Source organism: Carassius gibelio, chromosome A9, assembly GCF_023724105.1.
Source record: "Carassius gibelio isolate Cgi1373 ecotype wild population from Czech Republic chromosome A9, carGib1.2-hapl.c, whole genome shotgun sequence".
NCBI classification, from domain to species: domain Eukaryota; kingdom Metazoa; phylum Chordata; class Actinopteri; order Cypriniformes; family Cyprinidae; genus Carassius; species Carassius gibelio.
Window position 1 is genome coordinate 20,719,778 of NC_068379.1, and position 23,829 is coordinate 20,743,606.

At 37.2% G+C, this 23,829-nt stretch overlaps 1 protein-coding gene across 1 annotated transcript in view; it reads left to right on the forward strand.

Moving 5' to 3' along the window:
* The first annotated feature begins 1,484 nt into the window (after positions 1-1,484).
* The window catches only part of plcl1 (phospholipase C like 1), a 56,998-nt gene continuing 34,653 nt past the window's right edge, over positions 1,485-23,829 (forward strand). The window contains exon 1 of the mRNA XM_052606280.1: positions 1,485-2,554. Coding sequence (XP_052462240.1) covers positions 2,381-2,554 — 174 coding nt within the window. The 5' untranslated portion in view covers positions 1,485-2,380. The remainder of the gene's footprint in view (positions 2,555-23,829) is intronic.

Genomic DNA, 23,829 nt, shown 5'->3' on the forward strand with positions numbered 1-23,829 from the left:
GTGGCAAAAGTTGTGCAGTTGGGTGTGAGCTAGCTTTGAAATGGGAAGATTTAGTTTTCAAACTTCTGTGCCTCATAAACATAAACTCACACACACCAACACACGTATTCAACATCTTACACCAACTGACTGCTTTTGGCTGAACAGGCTGACTAAAACAAACTCCATTTTTACACACTTATATTTCTTGTCCAACGTTTCCATTTCATAACCCTCCTTTGCCACCCAGTGTGCTGAACATTTAAGGTGTGGAAAAGTAAAGTATGATGTTAAAACACTAATCAGTCTTAAAGTGCACATTAGAGCTCTTTTTAATGACACCCTTCCATAGAGAGGGTTTAGTTTAACCATGACAACCTGACGCAAGGGAAAAAGCTGCAGAGAGGTGTAAGAGTTCTTAGCCCTATGCTAATGACCCTCGGGTTCTGTCGACTTCTCACAGAGGACTCTCATCTCCAGCAAGCCCTCATGAGGAACTGACTCATCACAGGTTTTCACAAGGTTTTTTTACATTTATATTTCTCTGTGAGTTTGATGAACCATATTCACATACCTTTGTCATGTGTTCTAAACACACATCAGGCACACGGAGGACAGTCCAGATATCATTTAGGATTACATTCCTCATTGAAGTGTTAAAGGCCTCATGTCAGTGTGGTCCTGACACTGGTCTTCAACAAATAGGCATCATCTAGTAGTGGAAAATATTCATATAGTAAAATATTCATTCCTGCTATAAGGACTTTTGAATCAGAATCAGAATGAGCGAATGAAAGAAAATGACACTCAGAATGAAAGACACTTATTTTGTCAGGGACTGTCATTAATAAATAACAAAATCACATTTTAACCATTATAGACTCAGAGACTGCCAGTATACTTGATATCCTTTGATAAATATTATTATCATTATCACATTTATTCTTGAAAAAGTCTTTATACATAAGCTAATATAAGTTGTTTGTTTGTGTGTGTGTGTGTGTGTGTGTGTGTATATATGTGTATATATGTGTATACACATATGTTAATTGTTATTTTTTGTTAATATTTATGAAGAATAAGCATACAAAACCTTGGAATTTTTATTTTACTTTACTTTTAATTTGTATTATTCATGTATTTCCTTAGAAGTGCAATGTTTTGAATAGTGTTTATTTTTATGATATGTTTTTACATTTTCATTTTGATTGTAGTTGAAGATGCCTCTATATATTTTTTATTAATTTGAGTTATTTTACTACATCAACTAAATGAAAACGAGAAATGTGTGTGTGTGTGTATATATATATATATATATATATATATATATATATATATATATATATATATATATATATATATATATATATATATATATTAATAACATTTATTGTATTTCAAGTAATGTGAAAAAATTTCAAGATTTTTTTTATGGTTTTATTTTTGGTTAAATATAATAACGCTGTGTATTTAGTCTAATTTATATCTTGATACAGTGTCTTCCAAGGTTTTTGGGGAAAAACATATTGTTTGTCACATAAAAACAACTCAGGAGGTTTGTTGAACTTAAACATGTCTTACTCTACTTTGAACTGACAAACCCCCTACCCCCGGTCATTTGGAAAAGAGGTACCCCATGCTTCTTTACTCCTAAACATCTGGTAAACTCAAATGAGTAACGTCACATTCTTGAAGCTCAGATTCATCGGCTCCTCCTCTTTGAAAGACGAGCGTTTAAAGTGTGTGAATATGAGAATGTCTGATTGGTCACTACACCCGTCAATCACGAGCTTACGGACGCGAGGGCGGGCTTAGCGGATGTAAGAGGTTGAGCCAGTGTCAGTGGCGTCTCTCCTGCTTGTCTAACCAAACACCACAGTGAGATGAGGCGAACAACGTCCACAACCAGTTCTCCGGCGTTTTTTTCCTATCATGCAGACACAGAACGCGCACATTCGGGTTTGTTTTGATGCCCGATAGTAATTGGTGACCCGCAATCCCGCCGCTCTCTTGCATACCTGTGAACAAATATGCATTTTTGCACGTGTTAGAACAGATTGTTTGATGTGTACTTGATCAATGAGAGAACTTAGGAACCGGCGGTGGTTTTTAACTTGTTGCGCGGTGATGCAAGTGTCCTCTTGCGCAAGAGAATGATTCATGAGACAGTTATTATACTACACAACATTTTTTCTTCGAGGTGTGTGATTGGCAAAAGTTGCTTTAGGATGGGCTCAAGGAATGAGATCCATTCCCAACCTGCCGTAGGATCTGCGCAATCAAGTTAAACATTGGACTACCGGAGCTACCCAAAGACCCATATTAAGAATTGGATGTGGATGTTCTTTGGTCCAAATATAGAGTAAAATTATATTGATTTCCTAACCAAATAATCCAGGAGATGTCGGAGTCTTACGAGGACGGGGTTTGCGGGGATGGAGCTCCGGATTTCATCCCACCGAGAGCGGTTCGATCAGGCCGGCGGAGTGGAGTCAGCGTGTCGCTGGTGGAGCGCGACGAGGCGGCTCTCCTGGAGTCTGTGAAAACGGTACCGAGGAGGAGCAGCATCATTAAGGTAATAGCGGAAACACACCTGTGAGTTGTTAGAGTTTGGTAGTTTGTAACATACTAAATCTTGTATTTTCAGACGAAATTGTAACAAGAATTCAGATTGTGGAATAGAGTGCGATCAACCGTCAACACGTAGGCTAAACAACAGCATGTGTCCTTGCAGTTCATACAAGACACGTTCACTTCTCACCGAGATGCTTTAGGGTTTGTGACTTGATTAAGAACACAGTCGTGGTACTTTATGGATCCGTGTGGGTTTACCAGCCTAGATTAGGATGCACCAGGGTGTAGCAGCCAAGTCTCAACTGGTTTTGCTTTAGGACCCAGATGTGGCAACCCAACGTTCTACCATAACTGTCTGTAGTAAATTGAATCACAGTTTTTCTTAAAATAAAAAATATTTTCACATTATGTTTTGAGAATGAGGGTGGCTGTCCGTTTTACACCTGGCCAGATTCTGCTAAACACAAAGTAAAAGTTTGACTGACCATACAGAATTTGATATCAACATTTTTTTCATCTTTTTTTAGAAATACTATGAATTGTATGATTTAATCACATTTTATTATTTATTCTTTGCATTGTTTTTTTCCCCTCTTGGTATCTGCAACCAAGAACAGACCCGTGTCCCATTTTGGGTTTAGAACCTCCACAACCTGCTTTAGAACCATTGATGTAACAGTCACTCCAGCATTCTATTGTTCACATTCCTTATGAATTGATATTGTGTTCAGTACATTTTATACATGCATAAATATAACTTTGAGGTCATTGGTTATCATTACAGATCTTTCCGTTGTGCTTTAAGTCCTTGAAGTTTAACCCATGAATTGATCTTGCACAGATTACCTGCTGGATTCACACATCCTCAACTGCCAAATCAACTGAAAATAGAAATGTAATCACGAGAAATGCTGTCGTGCTTGCTTGTAGTGGGATTTTGATTTTGACATATATTGATGTTATTATACATTTTTTATTTTTAAATGACGTTCACTCAAAAACATTGGGGTTTTTAGATCAGGTACGATTTTGCATGTCACTAAACTAATCATTCATTAACATAACCATATATATTTGGACTATTTTTCTTGGATGGGAGCATTTTAGTCCCCTTTAACACAAAATGCAGTAAAATGAAAAGAGCCAGCATGGTTTTCCACAGCATGGTTGTTACAGTATGTAAACAGCAAGGCCATTGTGACCTAAAGGTTGACCTGAAACAATTCCATTTTGCAATTATTAAGCATGGACTATAACTTCAAGGAGATGAATGAAATGGGATTTCGGAAGAAAAGGACATGTCGAGAGGTCAGATTAATAGCAGGAAATGTTTGAAACACACAAATCCCTTTGGGTCTTGGGTTTACTAATGCTTTTAGACAATCATTGATCCACTGTTACGGAGTAATGCAGCAATGACTCTACATCAGTGCTTTGCAGTGAAGGTCAGACAATAATCTTCAGCTTTATTAGTTAGAAGGATTACAGAGCAAGACAGCGGGGCCAGTGACTATGAGGGGTGTCTAGTTATTAGACACTGTACATATATGATTTAAATGAAACCCATCACTTGTTAGTTACTGTTTTTGCAATGTGATGTACAATGTTAACAGCACTTTCTGTTTGCATGGCTGTAATTAAAACTTTTGAAACTTTATTTGTGACCTTCTCTTGTTTAGATTTTAGATTTTGCATTTGCGACAGTAGGAGCCTCCCGAGAAGCTGGTGCTGCTGCTACACCCCACAAGACCGTAATCTGTATTTGGGTGTTGCGCACAACCAAGTTCAGTACTTTCAATGCTCGAGTAGGCTGTTTTAGTTCAAATGAGCAGGAAGTGGCATAGATTAATTGACAGATGGCAAAGAAGCTGATGATGTCAGTGACAGGCACTGTCGATAGAATGGAGAGAGGAGGTGGCGTTCATGTGACTCATCCCAGCCTGGGTTCTTGGTTCAGTTTGTTTGAGATCCAGAATGTGAGTAATGTTCCCTGTCCTCAGCCAAAGTGCGTAGCCTTCCAAGACAATGTCCAGAGCCGTCATTGTTTTTTAAATGGATGCAGAACTTGTAGCTTACTTCTTAATACAGACTTGAGAACTTGTTGCTTGTCTGAAATCTACAGAGCTCCCTCTGTGCAGTTGTGCATGCACAAGAGCACCATACATCAGTTTAATAGGCAAATGGAGTTGATCCTGCAGCATCCCTGAGCATGCATTAACCTAAACTTTCCCCCATGCCTCTATGTTCTTGACCGAGATGATAGTAAAATCTAATTTTCAGTTCTGACTGTCCTTGTGAGAGGATGTCTTAAAGTTTCCCAGATTAATATGCCGTGGATTAATATGGACTTCTAACATGATTCAGAGTTTGCAGCTATTGAAAGTGTATTTGTGTGGTGCTCAGGAGTTCTGGATTATAGCCACTTGTTGACTTGCTAGTTGTGAAGGTACTTGCATTCTCATGAATAAAAGAAATTGTAGGCCTACATACATTTTATTGTATGTGGATGGAATGAATGGAAGAGGTGTTAAGTAGGAATAAGTGGATGAGGTGTTAGGAAGGAATGTGTACTATGTAAAAATTTTGTACATCAACTCAAACTCAATGTACATCAAAGTATCTGTTCCAAAACATACATAAGTGAATTTAAAATGTTAAATTTTAGGTACTTCATTATTGAAAACTAAAACATTTTGTGGACTCTTGAAATCAATGATGTAAGTTTAATGAACAATTAGAACATTTTATAAAATAACCTGGTATTCATTAAATTGAAATATTTCAGTAAAATGGGAGTCATGAAGACCTGTGAAATATGTTGTTTGTTCTCTGAAGGTCTAAGTGACAGAATGAAAGAAATTAAAGAGAGCACAAATATTCAGATTCTGTAAAAAATTCACAAAAGTATATATTTAGTAAAGAATAATAATTTCTAAAATAGCTCATGCCACAGTGTTTTTGTATGATTTTCATGAGGAAAAAAGAAACCACTTTGCAAATTTACTGAGTTTTCACAGTGAGCTTTAGGTTGAGCAGAAAAACAAACTTGGGGAAGCTGGAGTACAGAACCCTGGGGAACACCTCGCTTGTTTTTTTTAGCCTCATGAGCACTTTCCATTTAATCAGTGCTGTCTAACCACAGCTTAGTTCTGTTTTTCAATTTTCCACACAGTATCTACCTCACATTTATTTGCTGTAATTCAAGATACCCTTTTCTTTCTACTTTGCCATTCTCTGCCAATCTCTATCCCACTTCCTTTCCCCCCATGTTTAGCTGTCTCTCTCCTCTCAATGTTCTCATGCAGACAAAAACAATATCTAATCTTACTCATTAACAGGGTTGCAAAAAGGTGGAAAATGTCCAATAAATTTCGGAAATATTCTAGAAATTTTGGAAACGTTCCAGGATTTTTTTTTTTATATTTACCGGAAATGGTCCATCACTTTGCAACCCTACTCATTAAAGATTAGTTCATCCAAAAATGAAAACTGTCATCACTTCCTCTTGTGTTCTTCCAAACCTGTATGAGTTCCTTTCTTCCATAGAACACAAAATGAGAGGTTTTGAAGAATCTACTGGTCATTCTTTTCAGTGGTAATAAAATAAATGGGGAGCTGATAGAATATTTCAAACTTGAGGGTGAGTAAATTTACAGAAATTGTTTAATGTTTTTCATAATATAATTTAGACCAAAATCTAAATTATATTATGAAATTAAATGTTTGCTTTGAAGAAACCCCCAGGCCCTTTTTTCTAGGTAATATGACATGCTTTTTCATATTTTGATCACAGTAAACTTTGTTCTGCAGCATTGCACTCTGTTCTGGACATTGTTGTTTAGAAAGCGTCACTGGCTGCTGGTCAACAGCAATGACAATGTAGCTGCCTTGACACTGTGTAACTGACTTTGTGGTTAACGGGGCTTATGTATGAGTGTTTGCCGGTGTCCTGAAGGCAGACTAGGAACTTTGTGCTTTAGTGTCACTCAGCTACTGGTGCCACAGACCTCTGATCGCCATTACCCTTCCTATCTGACACAAGCGCTCATCTAAGCCTGTGGGGCCTCACTTGTGATCCGCAGCCTATTGTTTAGTGTTTTCAAAAGTACTGATGTCATTGTGTCCTCGTGCTCTACAGATATGTCTGTGATTTGGCTACAATGATCATTACTTCACGCTCTTCACTGAGCGCTTGCACGGATACACACAAGAGCGTTTGAAAGCCATGCCTATCAGTGGATCCATCTATGATCAGATGTATTAGGGATCCGCTGAGAGACATGGCTTTCAAACACTGCCATGTGTTTTTGTGCAAGCACTCGGTGAAGAGCATGAACACAATGGTCCATCAGAGCGGTTTAAGAATACACTCAACAGTGCTCAAAATGCTAGCAGGAAATGCTGGCATCAGCACATTTAAAAAATTTCAGTACTGACATTGGTACTTTTGAAAACATTACTGGTGTGTATTTATGTGTCTGTATTATAAAGTTGGTTTATGATCCAGATTTGCTTAGAAAACTCTGGGTACAGCGACCACTAAAGGTGTTTTATGACTATCTGTATGGGGAATTATAGACAGTCTTTTATCAGAGGATACCATTTTCCTGTGCATATTTCAAAGAATTTGGCTCTGGTTCCTAGCAGTATCTCAGGTGCCTGCATCCAGAAGACTTGTCTCATTATCGCTGTTTTTTTTCATAACATATCCTTTCTTTTCAGTGCCAGGTGAAAACTGGACAGCAATTTTGCCTTGTTTGGCCACTTTGTGCGAGTCGCGGCTTGTGAAGAAAGGGCAAATTAATGCCAAACTTTCTTTTTAGACAAGTTGTCAAAAGCTGTAGAATTTTAAAAAGTTTAAACCTCATTCCCCAAACTTTTAATCTAGCTTCAAATTGGATGTTGTGTCAGCCTTCAAATAGCATTTTATGGTTATCATCTCCTGTCAGTGTGGACACAGCTGGAATGCAAAGATGTTGGGGGAAATACAGAAAGTGTGATTGCGAGAAGTTCTGAGTGAAGGAGTGTGAGAGCTGAAGGAACTGTCTGTTTATAGCTTCCGGTTTAGTAACACCCAACCCGCATCTGATGTTTTGCTTGTCTACTGCATGCTTTTACTTGTGATCCCCTAGATCAGAAGTGCATCAGATATCAGCAGTGTACTACATGCCCATTACGATGACCACAGTATCCAAAAAAGAGACTTTAGGGGATGGAGGAAAGGCAGAAGTGTGACTCTGAACAGGGGTGCAAGGGAAAGCCATGTGTGCTTGGGCGTAAACAGGAAGTACAGTACTACAGATCATATGATAGCATGAAATGAAAATATGAGTAAGTTGAATTAGAGGGAGTAGTGTTGAAATGGTTGGCAAATTTCATCACTAGTGCACTTTTTAGGGTGGAGTTCAACATGTGACTGATCAACTGAGAGCAGCCGTATTAGAACTGTTCCCTTGGTAGACCACGGCCCAGAAGAAAGTGATTTCTGGTTGTGGGGGGATGTTTTGCTACTATTTGATGTTTGGGGCCAACACACCGAGACATGCTCACAAACATGCCATCTTCAGTGATGCATGGTTAACAAATGAGGGAGGATATGACTCAACAAGGATAATTATCTGTTCAGGTTCTTTGCATAGTTGTGTATGCACAACTTGGGTGAAGTTCTCACCCTGTCAGGGTGAAATTTACACTACTATTCCAGTCTGCAGTTTGTCATCGAGGTTTCCCAGCCCTCCCTCGGCCTGGCACACAAGGCACAGAGTCTCGAAAGACTGAGACCCCTATAGGGACAAATTCTCTCGAATACTGGATAACATGCTCATCAAATCTTTTTTTAGTTTTGAGTGTTAACATTAGAATTCAGTAAAAATTACAGTTGTTTTCTATAATAATGAGTTTTCAACCTAGGGTCTATAAAGGTGTATATTTTCACTTATTTGCTGGAAATACTGTAAAGACAGTAATATTGTTAAAATCATTACAATGTAAAATAACTATTTTCTATTTTAATATAATTTTGTATATGTAATTTATTCCTATAATGACAAAGCTGCATTTTCAGCAGGCATTACCCCAGTCTTCAGTGTCACATAATCCTTCAAAAATTATTATAATGTGCTGATTTGGTGTTTATTTCTCATTGCTGCTTATTCCCTTTTTTTTCTTTTTTTTTTTTCTCAGAATTCTTTGAAGAATAGAAAGTTTGAAACAATATAATTTATTTGAAAAATATTTTTTAAACATTTATAAATGTATTTTCGGTCACTTTCGATTACTATGTATCATTACTAAATAAAAAATAATATTATTTATATTTAATTACAGTAGCTCCTGCATGTGTATTGCATGTAAAATTTCTGCCATACCTATCACAGTTCTGCCACACCTATCTCATGTTAGTTAACATTTTTAATATTTACATCAGATTTATACTTTTCAAACTGTTTATGAACATACCGTAAAATGTCATGCACCATCGACTACCCCAAATGCTTTTAGAATGGTGTTTTTATACTGAATCAACTGTTCAATACAAATTCAGTTGTTTAAACAATGGTAGAATGAATGACTCGATGACTCTCTCTCAGTGATTTTAGGTTTATATTTTAAGTATATTTTGCTTTTTTCCACCAAAATAATTTCAGATATCACTACTGAACATTTTATTTTTAAAATATCAAAACATTATTTATGCAGTTGTATCGCAGGTTAACTGCATACACGTCCTGCATTAGATGTGTAAATGCATCTAAATGCCACTTCCAATACAGATTGTGTGCCACCTCTGCGTTGCAAACACAAAATTTTGTTGATACTGATTTAATTTGTTTGGTAACAGGCTTATAGTGTCTTACTACTTGAATTTACTGAATACATATAAGAATTTGAGAAAAAAAGATGATGCATGCTTAAAAAGGCTATAGAAAATTGGCCTTATAAAGGTAAAAATACCCATAAAAGATAAAAAATCAATTTAAACATAATTTCTGTTAATGTCAATTTCTGTTACTCCTGCAAATTAATCAGCACAAAGAATATGAAGAATATCAAAAGCTTTGGGAGTCAGCTGCCCACGGCAGTCCTAAGCATGTCAAAATACCAGTACAATAACATGCATAGCAAAATAGTGTCTTAATTAGAAAATATTGAGATATAATTAGTTTTTTCGTTACTGCACACCCCTAAATGCTTTACAGTTAAATGCATTTTATTTATTTTTTTACTTAATTATTGAAATGCATATGTTGTATTTTTAATAAGAGAAATGTATTAAGTTGATGCTGGTGCTTGCTTTACCGATTTAAACTGATTGTTGTACATCTGAGACGTTAATTCTTTCAGCAAGTTTAGCTAGGAATGTGAGTCCAAGAAAATAAAGGGCAGACGAGCAAGAATGTGATCTTGGACTCTGAATTGCGATGATTTCACTCCAATTCGCAATGGAAATCACTGGCGCGCAGTTGGGCTACCATGGCAACCGATGGGCCTGACTCAATCCACCTCCGTGTTCATTGACATTCAGAAAGCGGTTTTGTAGTCCGGGGTGTGGTCACAACTGTGTCAGCTGAGGTCCACCCAACATGCACTCATGTTCTTGTTTGTCTCTTTTAAGCACGGCCTGGCGTGTGTCTCTTTTGCGAACGTCTGAATGTGATATTTCACTTTGACTTTCACGCAGAGTCACCTATCTGCACTCTGTCAAAAGAGCTGTCCTTCGAATAAAAACCGTCCGAGAGATTCTCCATGCACAAGCACTTATTTCCTACTTTAAATTTGTTATTTTCATGCCTCCTTCCGCCAATTAAAAATGGCTTTTAGCCCTTTAACAGTTGAGAACGCATGTTTAGGTGGTGTGAAAGAGGCATGCTGTTGGAGAGGTGATTTCTAAACGCAGTTTCTGTAACAGGATTATATTTCTAATGGTCTCATCATCCACTCAGCTTTTCCGAGCAGCAGTGAGAGGGGAAATGAGAGGATGTGAAGGTCGACAGCTTGAGGCAGGCATTAGAGCATTTGAAAATAAATATTCCAGGATAAATGCAATTTAAATGCAATTTTTTGGCATGCACTGGATTATCATGGACTCATCCCTCAGTTTGCAAAAATATGCAAACATTGTGTGTACAGTAATGCAATTAGTATGATGCAGGGCATTGGTCTGGGATAAAAAGTAAGTTATTATTACAAAATCACTGATCACCCTATTTGACCCTGATAATGATGTGCTATCAGATTATCACTTCATGATTATTGTAAAGAAAAATATGATATTATGATATTATTCTTAACATGATATTATGTATAAAAATGTAGAAAATTTCAGTAAGGTTCATATTTGACTTAATATTTTATTTATTTGGTGTAGGGAGGAGGAGAGGGAGTTTGTCACAGTTCATTAAAAACAATTATAAAAGAGCTTGCTGTTGGCAGGAACTTGAGATGGATTTTCTGGTTTTCACAAAACGTTGTATTTGCCTTGTTTTTATCTAATTAAACAAATATTGATCTATAAGCAACTTTTAAGCTTACATAACAAGCATTATTTTACCAGAAAATGTTAATATAAGTGATTTAGCCTGTTTGCAAATTTTCCATTATAAGTGCATTACTTTAAACTGTTTTCTGTATTTCATGAAGGTCTAGTTGAAATTTTCTGTGGTAATCAACAGCAGGTCACAAAACGGTTGCATTACTCCTGGAATATTCCTTTTAAGGTGAGCAGAAGGAGGGAACAGGTTGCTGTTGAAGGAGTTAAATGTGAAATTTTCAGTTGCTTCGTATCAGTTTAAATCTAGCCATTGTCTTTTTAGCCAGGGGAACTGAAAATAGAATTAAATGACAGTAACACAGATGGAAGATTCGGGTAGAAAAAAAGTACAACCGCTTACTCTTGAATTCTGAAAATGTATTGTAATCACACTCATAAGTATGTTTTTGGGCTCTAATTTTTTCCATGTCTTTCCAGGCTCCTTCAGTTTGAAACCTCAAACCGAACCCTTTACAAATCAGCTCTTGTATCCATAACAAAACTTTGTTGACTATTATATCTGATTACCCATAATGCCACTATCCACATGGCAGTTTTTAGTCATCAGGCAGTTGTTCTCCCCTCATTTTTCCATAATTTGTTCTTTTGTTGTTTTGGCTAAAATTCATTCATTTCTCATTCTCTATCACTGATGATTAGCAGTTACAGAGCAGGCACTTCTTGTGCCGCACCAGGAATTGCAGTGCCAGTGACCCTGTGATCCTTGACTCTCAAAAGAGCAGGTTGGGCAGTTTCCATAGTAATAAATGGGAAATGTCATATTTTAGGCTTTATCCGTCTCTCCCTTTGAGTATTTTCGTCTCTTGCCTTATCTCCATCTCTGCACCCTCCCTGCTGTCCAAGAACACTTCTATGAGAACTGGAGTTCAACACGTTACAAATCGCTGCTGCCAAGAACCTGGCTTATCGCTTTTCATCTATCTTTTTCTTCCTCCTTTCCTCCATTTCTCGCTCTGACTGTCTTTTTATCTGATCCCTATAGTTTTTTTTTTCTTTTTCAGGGAGAACTAGACAAATGAACAAACAGGATGAGACCAAAACAGACCTGGCATGTTATTAATAACTAACAGACTACTGGATATTGATAGTATTATAATTTTATTTCTGATATCCATCTTCCTCTCTGTCTGTCTGGCACATTGACGACTTTGCATTCGGAGCGATTTTTGATATTGTGTTGTAGTGGTTTTCAAAGGATATGAGATGTGCGTCAATGAAACTGATTGGGAAAAAATTCTCTGCTCCACAAAGACAAAATTTATTTGAGTCACATGTTTGTTTATTTTATATCCATAAATGTTTGATTACGATATGTAACCAGATCTGTATTTTATTAAGTGTTGAAATTTGAAATACTCTGAAGCTCTGACAAACCGCCTTTGTTTTGATCATAACATTTCCCTTGAGGATCTGAGTTTTGATAATTTAATTGAACTTGACCAAATCTGGCTTTTCAAGCTCAAATTCAGACTATGTCCAATATCATGAATGTTCATTTTCACAGGATTTGTACACAAACCTTCAGCTGCCACTTCAGCTTTTGTGGAGCGTATAAATGATTGAACAGACTCCGTAACATACTCTGAGCTGCAGACCAAAACACACACATACACTATGTACAGAAACCGCAACATACACACATACACCACAAAAGTGCAGCGAAACAAAACAACCCTGGGCCTGCATTCAAATACGAACCAGGAATAATTAAATTAATTAGTGTTAAGTAGTGTAAAGAGATCTCTGAAGAGAAGTCAATTTGGTGCTGTGGTTTTGCTGCTGTGGCGTTTTTTCCTTTGCCCTCAGGCTTCAAAGTGTTCTTGGAGTGAGCAACCTGTTGTGCTCATGGGGACAGAGGTTTACTTCTGGCTTGTTTTCATTCCTCTTCCCTTCTCTGTAAAATGTTAAATGCTTTATTTTCATTTTTATTTAATTTTTTTTAATATTGATATAAATTTAGAATTTCTTTTGTGTTTTGTGAAACCTCACATTGTTCTACTTATTTCCTGTATCTCAGCTTTTGAGCATGAAGCTTTAGCAACAGGCTTAGGTAGTTTCTCAGGAATCATGCAAACTGATCAAATGCATACTGTACCTTGAATGCACTGAGTTGTTTTGGATAAAATGTCTAATGAGATGAAGTATAAATGCATACATTAACATAAAATAAATATTTATTTCAAAATGGCCTTTTAGTGCAGATTCTTGCTGCTGTGTGCAATTTACTTCCCTCAGTGGCCTGCTTTTTTGTATCTCATGTGAAACCAGGATTTCTACTAAATACATTTTTTATATTGAATAATTCAGCAGATGCTTTTATCCAAAGTGACTTACATATGAGGAATACACAAGTGATTTTAATGCAAAAATGTACAACGTTGAAAAATAACAGACTTGGCCAGAAGAGAAAAGGAACACCCCATTAACATAACATAGTGCTGTAGATTAATCCTGAGCTAATGACATAATTCTAATCTCATTATTCATAATCCTTTCAAAGCACTACAACAAAGAGAGATTTTCACCAGCATTACAGTTATAGTTTGAATATAGCTGTGTGTAAAAACACACAACTGCTGAATATGGACATTGTTGCCTTCTGATGAACTGTTTTAGCTGATTGATGAATGTTACACTGTTATTGATCTGAACTAAACCAACATTGATCGAACTGACTTGAGCTAAATAATGACACTGTTGTCTTGTTAAAGCTACTTTAACAGACTGTCTCTTAAGCTTTGCTTCCATGATTGATTCAGCTATTTCCTCTTTATTATTTTGAAGCTGCACTGACACAGTTTGTATAAAGCACTATTGAAATAGATGTGACGAATTGGTTTCGTTTCTCATTATCTTAAATATTTTACATTTATTTATATTTATAAACATGCATAATTTGCATCCCAATTTTCCACAATAACCTTGAAATAAATCTTAAAAGCGAGCAAGAAAGATGTTTGTAACCATATTCGCTATCATCATGTTTTCATTCCCATTTTCCCGTCATGTCACATTCGATGGAAAGTGTTGTGCTGGAAGTAGCTTTGAGTCGATGTCAATCGGCTAACCGGTAAATAAACACAGCAGGGCCACACGCTTCACCTTCCACCTGCCCTCCACTGATCTCCAGTCAGATTAAAGTTAAAGCCTTCCAGTGATGACTTCTTAACGCTTCCTCTGCAGTAATCTTTCGGCCTAGTTCAGCTGTGCAAATGAGAAGGCCTCCCAGAGAGAAGGGATAACAGCAAAAAAAACTTTTTTAGAACATTTTCTAATAGCTTTCTATGATATTTGAGGTTGAGTGGTTGCAGGGTGTTGCTATTCGATTAATAAGGTATTCTTAGTAGTTTTATAGTGCATTGCTACATGGCTTCTTGGGTGCTCTGAGTGGTCACTTACTAGCTCAAGTCAAAAGAGCCCATCACCATGTCTCTGTGAAATTCAAGTCTTTAGATATGACTCTGATTTTCTCCTTCAATATGTATATGTATTGATATCTCAGTGTTTCTATAGTTGCCCAGTATGTGAGTCAAAGTCAAGCACACTGTCGCTGAAAGAGTATCCTCTCTGTGTCTATGATTACCCCAGCTGTCAGTCAGATTCTCACTTTGAGCTTCCACGCAGGGGTAGAATTGCCGGAAAAGCTCAGGGTAAAAAGTAGGCCAGGTGGTTATTCTTCCTGATGGATCTGGTGTGGAGTTTCAGGTTCAGTCAGGAGCCTTCTGGAAAGCGTAATCACAATTATGAAGTTCCTGCAGCCGAGTCTATTATTTGACTCTGTATGCCTGGCATAATTAAAACAGCATTAATTTGATTGTTATATCAAATGTTCTCATTCACAATATCCATTTACAGTAATTCAACAATGATAATCTTGTGGTAGCACAGATTAGAAATATTGCAAAGTTACATTTGCACAAGAAAATAGCTTTCGTAACTTTGTATCTATAGTCCTTTTAGCTTTTAATTTAATTGTATGTTAAATAGATGAGTTGAACTGTATAGTAAAAGCAGCCGAGAAGTATCTAGGATGCTGGGATGCATGGGATACAGCTTTCAAAACTGTGGCACTTCATGAAGTTGAAGTAAATGTTTAGATTTGTTTTTTTAGGTTACTAATTAATTGTAATTAATTAATTTGTGTTTTAATGACTTAATAGTTATACTAAATTGTTAAAAATAGCAAACATAAAATATTAGTTTTTTTTTACATTTTTAAAAGTTATTATTTTATTAATTGATCATGTGGAGACTTTTGAAGACTTTTGTAATTGCTGATGAAAATTCAGTTTTGCCATCACACAAATAAATAGATTATATAATATAAAATTATGATTTTAAATTTGTTGTTTTTACTATTTATTTTACTATTTTTTTTTTTTTTTATCAAATAAATGCAGCCACGGGGACATTTGGTGAGCAATTTGAATGGTAGTCTAAATACAATACATTTTTTAATTATTATTAATAAATATAAATTAAAATGCATTTATTCTTATTATTATTATTTACTTTTTCATTTAGAACTAGTGTACTTTTTGTGCTTGTATATAAAATTATATAAAAAAAATTTGCCCTGAATTATAGATCCTGAATATTGACACCATATTGCATAACATTCTCATAACTACATTAATATCCTTCTGCCATAGATGGCTTTATCACTTGCTCACACTCTCTCATGGTGTTGGTGTATCATTAGCATTTCAGTCATACTTAGTCACAGTGCCAGCTGATTTATTACACATTTCCGTGTGTTCGCCTGCTCTCTAATCGTCCCGCTCTATCTTGGTTTCTGCCTGTCACTATCTTATTTAATGTGTCTGCACACTCCCTGTCTCTCCCCTTCTCTCTGCCATTCTCTCCTCTCCCCTGTCCATCCGTCCATCCCCCTTGCCTTGTCTTTCTGCCTGGCTGTTTTGTTTACTGCTCTTGATTCATCATCTTTGTGCCTTCCTTCCTCCTTCAACATCCGCCCCTCGCTTCTATTTTGAAAAAGGTTTGTCACACTTAACTTGTGTGTCTTCGTTCCTCGAGTGAGTCTGTGTGTTCTCTTCTCATCCATCTCTCTTTCTCTTACACTGTCTCTTCTCACATCCCCATGTGCTATTCCCTCTCCTCTATTTCTCCTGTCCTCTTTGAAGTGTCCGTCCTCCTCCTCTTCCTGTTGAGCTGTCTCCAACCTGTCCATTCGTCTCTCTATTTCACTCTCACTCTTGTTTTCTCTCACTTTCTCTTTATTTGTCACCCTCTCCCATCATTTCTTCTCTCTTTGGCCTCATTTCTGTTCACCGTTTCATCACTCAGTCATTATCCTGCTGGCCCATCCATTAGCAAAATCGGAGAAATTCTCATCACAAGCTTTTTCACCCTTATCTTCTGGTTACATAATAGGATAAGACTTGAAGTGTGCAATTTTTTTGGCATTAGAATTGATCATGGTGTCATCATTTACTCACCCTCGTGTCATTTCAGACCAATGTATGACTGTGGAGCACAAAAGGAGAAATGAAGAAGACTGGCCTATTTTGTCTAGACGCCTGCCCATACAGTGAATGTGAAGTTTATCAGTGATGTTAAATATATTTCATTGTTTTGACTACTTTTATATTGATATATTTTATATTTATAGGCAGTCTAAATGTGTTATGCGCAGTATTCTAATTATTTTTTTAACACCAATTAATTTACTGTATTTATTTACATATTTTGTATTTATGTAGTCTGAAACAACTTGTACACTATATTCTAACTTTTATTTAATTTTATGTATTTGCTGTTAAATTGAGTTGTTTGCTTAGACTACTACTTTACATAGAAATATATATATTTTTTTATCATCTAAATAACTTTTGAGCTATGTTCTAATAATATTTAACACCAAAAGTTCAATTTATTTATTTTTTACTGTTAAATATAGTTTGGGTTGTTTAGACTCGTTTTATACATATATTTTTTTATCTATTTATATACAGACAGACAGATGAAATTACCATCATAAATCCCAAAGCTTGTAAAAGACAAAAATAAAGGTTCCTCCACTTTAAAAGTAACCTTTCCATTTACAGTATCAGCGCACACTTGAATCATTGTTATGTATCCTCTCTAACAATATTAATCATAATGATAACAAGGGCTTTGCCCTTACTCCTCTCTCTGGTCCTCATCCTCTGACTGTGTCTAGACTTCTTATTAATGTCAATTGGACTGTGCAGCCCACTGTATGAAAATGAGCCCGGAGGATCTTCCAAGAGTAGGTCATTATTTGTTCTTGGTGCTTTTGTGTAAGTGCATCGCTTTTGTCTAGAACACATGCACATTCATGTAGGTTCAGGTTAGCTTATTAGAAATGCAGTAAGCTGAAACCGTGACATTACATGCAGATGCTGATTTGTTTATTTCAATTTGAAAACCATGTGAAATCAGTGTTAGAGTAGCACATTACATTCAGAGGATAGCATTAAAGCTTAAACTGTGCCCCATCAGCACTTCAATTTCACTGTAGTTGTGTCATCTCAACCCCAATGAACATTTCCACTCCTGTATGCTTTTATGAACTTCACTTGAGTGCCTTTCCCATAAGAGGGAGGTTATATCCGTAATTTCTAAGGTACTGGATCATCCTACTTATAACGTTTAGATTTCAGTTTTCACATGAATCATCAAATAAGGAGCAGTGTTGATTTTAAATCTTTGTCCAGGAATCACTCCAGAATGTTTCTTATTATTTTTCCTTTGTATTCTCCCTCTAGATCATCATCTTTTCTATTTCCCATGTCTTTATTTTTCTCAAACTGCATCCTATCATGTCAACATGTCCTAAAGCAATCATTCCTTTTCTTCAATTTTTCTGTCGCCCTTGTTCTTTTCCATCCTCTCTCAATAATTTGCTGTTTCAGCCATGGAAGCGCCTCATTGGCTCTGTTCCTAGGGAGCTGCCTACCTAGACAGCATTTAAAGTATCAAGCTATTCCAAACACTAGGGAGCAAAATTATGCTCATCATTTCTGTCCAAAATGATAGCAGCATCACATGTATCCTTCAAAAATTAAGGCAGTCCCAGAATGCATTGTGATGAGCTGAGGGAAGGTGGTGAGAAGTACAAATACAATTGTTTTTGCAGTCTAATTAAAAGAGAACACACATGTAAGTTGCTAGCTTAACAAAATGCTAATATCAGACTGACAAAGGGTCTACATTTGCAAATGGCATTAAAATGTTTGGGGTACGTAAGATTATTATTTTTTTAATGTTTTTAGAAAGAGGTCTTTTATGCTCACCAAGGCTGTATTGATATGATCAAATATGCAGTAAAAACATTAATGATGTGAAATAATATTACAATTTAAAACTACTGTTTTAATATATTTGTGAAAATTTATTTCATTTTTTTTTGATGAGTAGAAAATTCAAAGGAATAGCGTTAAAAAGAAAATAAATCTTTTATCATATTATAATTAGGGTTGGAGCTAAACTGCAGGACACCAGCCCTCCAGGACCGAGTTCGGTCCCCCCTGCACTAGTGGTTTTCAACCACATTCCTGGAGGACCCCCGTCACTGCACAATTTGCATGTCTCCTTTATCTGACACCCACATTTCTCTGAGTCTCTACTAATGAGCAGGTGATCTGAATCAGGTGTGTTTGATTAAGGAGACATGCAAAATGTGCAGTGATGGGGGTCCTTCAGGAATGTGGTTGAGAACCCATGTACTAGATTGATAGCTTTGATTGTTTCAGCGTGTCTCACTGTTTTTTTTTTTTTTTTTTTTTTAAGCCTCTCATTGTTCAATTTTATTATGTTCTTTCAAGCTTTTTTTGGACTGTAGAAACACCTCTCTTGGGGTTTGGAACAGAGCTTTTGTTTTCAGTCGTCCTGTTGAGCTTGTTTCCTGAGTTAATCTATCACTTTCTTGCCAAATTCACACCCTGACGGAGAACCTTATTTTCTCTGTATGTCAGACAGTGAGCTGACCTTCACACTTGAGTAGCGGGTCAAGGCTGGCTGCTTAAAGAGTCTGAAAGAGGCATTATAGTTTAAGAGTCTTTTACCCTGGACTCGTTTGCTGCGTGCGATCTGAGCCTGAGCGTGATTGTTCCTGGTGCCGCCCACAGCGTTGGTCTGCTTTCACACTCAATAGTTTTATCAAACCCAGGTGTGTTTGCAGTCACATTACGTCATCACAAACGCACACGGAGAACACAACGCTACTGAGCACAGTTGTAATTTTTTTTTGTCATATTTGTGCTATTATGCACAGCATAACAATTATTTTTCATTATTTTTATTATTTAATTTTAATTAATTTAATTTTGACTTTTAGGAGTATGTTGAATCAACCTGGTCTCTCTCGTGTGTTGAGGAAACAATGATATTGACAGTGTTACGCATGCACGGGATACTTTACTTCCTGAACAAGCGCGCACGCGAGTCCTTGTTGTTTGCACATTCACGTGAACCACGCCACAGCTCGGGAGCAACCCGAACTCAGACCGCCTTCTCCAGGTGGTCTCGGGTTCGGTACCCCAGTGCGCACCAGGGTCCGATGATAGCGTTCACATTAGCGATTTTTCATGCGAACCGTGCCCCATTCCACACTAAACTGTCAGTGTGAAAGCCCCCTAAGAGAAGCTTGTTGTTCCACCGCCTCCATGATCTTCTTTTGCCATCACACAAAAATTATCACTGACAACAGGTGTATGCAATAATTTAAATGCGATATTTGGCTGTGTGCAGGAATTACATCACCTGTGTATTGGTCTTTATATCACATGCCTTCCTTGTAGGCAACTGCAGGTCAGCTGTTCACCATGATGGACTTCATTATAAGTTGAGAAGCATTTGAAATCGAATAAATTTGCGCTTTGTGTTTCATTTAGTCCGATTGGAGCATCTGTGAACCCATGTGCCATGGCCCCATTGCCATGGTAACCATTACCCAGCAGCACTGATTAAAGCGTGTCTCCTGCAGACGCACGCCTCTGTATAGGTCCTCATTACCTCACCATGTGTGTCTGCCACCGACAGGGAGAGTGTAAGTGAGCATGTCCATGTGCATAAGAGAGAGAAAGAGCTGAGAGAGTGAGAGAGAGAGGGGGGGGAAAAATATTACGAATATTTATTGTGTTTAGAAGAGCAGAAGGGAGAAACAGGCATATTTTTTTCTTGCTTATTTCTCTTTAAACTGGGTGTAACTTGTGTTCTCATGTAATTACTCCACCGTCAATCATCTTATTTAGCTAAACTGATAGCATCCTCATGATCTGTATAAAATAGTTCTTGCCAGGAAAGTATGTTTGAACTTGAACAAAAACGAACGGGAAGGAGGAGGCGCAAAGCAATCCTTTCCTCTCTCCCGGTTTGTCTTTTAATCAATTCTCTCAAATGACCTCTTTAATTACTTTGGACGTCATACTGACAGACCACCTGTGGAAAGCTCATGCAGAGTCTGGTGCATATTGCTCTACAAGATAGCAAAAGCCATTTCGTAATGGAAAGCTCCTATCTGATCGAATGACTAAATGCAGTTTGTGGGATTCAGGGTGCATGAGTTTTCATCAACGTGCAAAGTCATGTTGACAAATTCCCGGTTGTTGGTTTGCAGGGTTCATGGCATTGAGTCCGTCAGTTTAACAATTTTTTGAGACATTTGAGAGATTAAATCTGATTGACATGTCCTTTATTTATTCATTTCTTTTAGATAACTAATTTGTCCAATAGCCAGAACCTAAAACATTGTCTTAACCAGGGTATTAACTAAAAATAAAATAGTTTACATTAATTTAAATAAGGTTGAAATTAAATGTAAATAGCAGATTTAAAAAAAAAACATACGCCAGTTAAAATGTTCTTAAATTATATAATAGTATTTGAATTATGCCAAAATAACAGTTTTCAGTGTCATGCCATTTATTCTGGGAACAGGTGAGGAAAAACATGAGTTTCATCTTTTTCATTTTCTTTTTAGTGATAATTAAATGTAGTTCTAACTATAAACACTGTGGGTTTGTATGCAAGCAAAGAAACAGAAAGCTTTTTATATAGGATTATAGCGGGATATTTATGACTGCTCTATCCTTATGTGATTTTGGGCCCTATTTTAACGATCTGAAACGCAAGTGTCAAAGCGCGAAGCGCAAGTAACTTTGTGGGCGGGTCTTGGCGCTGTTGCTATTTTCCCGGCAGGATAAATGGCTCTTGCGCCCGGCGCAAATCTAAAATGGGTTGGTCTGAAGTAGCTTCATTATTCATAGGTGTGGTTTGGGAGTAATGTGAAATAAACCAATCAGAGCGTTATCCAACATTCCCTTTAAAAGCAGGTGCGCAAGTTCCATTATGGATTGCTATTATTATGGCGTTACCAGGCACACTTCAGGAGCGGTTCACAGCCGAGGAGACTGATGTTCTTGTAAGAGCAGTGAAAGACAGAGAAGTTGTGTTGTATGGGGATGGGAGAATAATTAGCCTGAATAATTTGTAAGCTAGATTTATGCATATTTTTTTCACATCTTCGTGGCACACCACAATGATTTCCGTCATCTCATGTGTTAATATTTTTTTAGTGTAACAATTTATGATTTGCAAAAATAACTGTTGCATCTGTGTAGATTACATGAGCAAAGTGTATGCGCGTTGTGCACGCTATACATTATGGTCAAGCATGCGCCCTTAAAATAGCATAATGAACAACGAACAACGTGCAACGCGCCACTGACTTTAGACTAGGTTTTTTCTGGTCAGTGGCGCAATTGTTTAATGGAACAGCAAAATAGCACCAGGGATTGTTTGCGCCGGAACACGCCTCCTTTTTTGCGCTGAACCGCCCAGGGAGCGCAAGTTCATTCACTAGTTTAGCGACGTGCTTCTGTAGAGGGAAAAGCGCGCTTTGCGCGGGTGCAAAATAGGAATGACACATGCGTCGGTGTACAAAGTCAATTGCGCTGGGTGCAAGATAGGGCCCTTTATGTGCTACAGCTTGATGCGTGAGGCACACTTTATAAAAAGACCAGAGTAATTAACACCTGTCAGATTAACACCAGTCTCTCTGTGTGTGTTTGGTGTGGGCTGGTGTTTTGCTGTGAAAAGTTCTGTATAGTAAAGAGCAGCTAACCCCTAAAACCCAACAGAATAAACTCAATTCTTCCTCCTCTCAGCTCATCCATTGGCCAGCATGCACAGTCACTTGTTTTGATGCTTGTTTCACTGACTATGCAGAGACAAAGGCTCATAAGCCAATCATGCATCCCGCAGCAACAGTTGTCCATTTGGGTCGATATATGGTTACAGTGTTGACCTCACACTGTGACCATAATCAACAGGACAAACAAGATATAATAGGATGTTATTATAAACTCACTGAACAAGTAGCCCTTCAGACTGAGTGGTTATTATGAACCCATCAAATCTGATGTGACTGCACTGGTCTCTGAGGACAGAGGGGAGTTTATATGTCTGCATGTGTGTGTCTGATTCTTGAATGGTTTTGCTGATCTGGTTGATTGGTCCTCTGGGTGCACTAGCAGGAAAAATGCTGGAAAACTCCATGTCGGCTGTGTGAACTAGATTCATTGAGATCATGCTTGGTTAGAGCAGTGAGATCATGTGAAAGAACATAAGAGCGTGAATTGCAGACACATTCTGAGATGCCTGTGCTCAAGATGTGGCTTAGTGTACTGTGGGTTAAATAGGGATTTTAGAGAACCCTATAATTGTGTAGGGATTAGTTCCCCCCCCCCCCAAAAAAAAAGCTTGATTATCATTGTTGAAGTCCGTTTGTGGAAGTATTATTGGAAGAGAACATTAAAAAATAAAATAAATAAATGAGAAAATAAAACTTGAATTAAAAAAAATTTAAAGCAAAACTAGCACTAGCTTGCTCTATTCTTTTTCTATTCAGTCTGTTTTCTTTTTATTATATAATAAAAAAAAAAAACTTTGTGTAGTGCTTTAAGTGAACTGAGACTTGTTATAGAGACTTGTTAACTTGCATATAATTGCTCTCTTGTTGATATTGATTGCTTTCATTGTCCTCATTTGGATAAAAGGATCTGCTAAATGACTAAATGTAAAATGAGATTAATATGTTTAAAGTCTTATACTGTTTAAAACAGACTAAAAAACTGAAAATGTGTTTTGGTTGTTCATTTACACGGAAACTGTTCGAGGGACCTGAAAACACAAACTTTTGAAAACCTTTCAAAGCGACAAAATTTGTTAAAATGGTGTCAGGATGTATACGTATCACTGTACATGTGTATGTTTTTATAGTTTTTATTGTTATGCTATCGTACTATCATTTAATATGCAATCGGATACTGAAACTACAATTTTTTTATTTAAATCGAAGATGCCAGGATGTAATGCCCAGTTTCCCCCCGTCTGTGACTCATGGTTTTTAACATGATGTTGATGTTTGCATGGGGCTTGTGCAATCTGCCTTGCAGCACATGGTCTGTGCGGGTTTGTAGAGCCATCCGGGTTACCGTAGTTTAGATGACACAGTGTGGGAACTCGATGCAATATGTCTCCCTCTGCCCTATTCCCACGACGATCTCTGAGCACTGCTCCCATAATCACACACTCACTCATAGATACACATCTGACCCTCAGCTAAGCATTGGGCTTTGTGTGTGTGTGTGAGAAAGAGTTAGAGGATTTCAGTGCATGTATGTGTGAAGAGGCATATTCATATTTTGGTTGCATTACCCCATGATTTGTTAAAATAG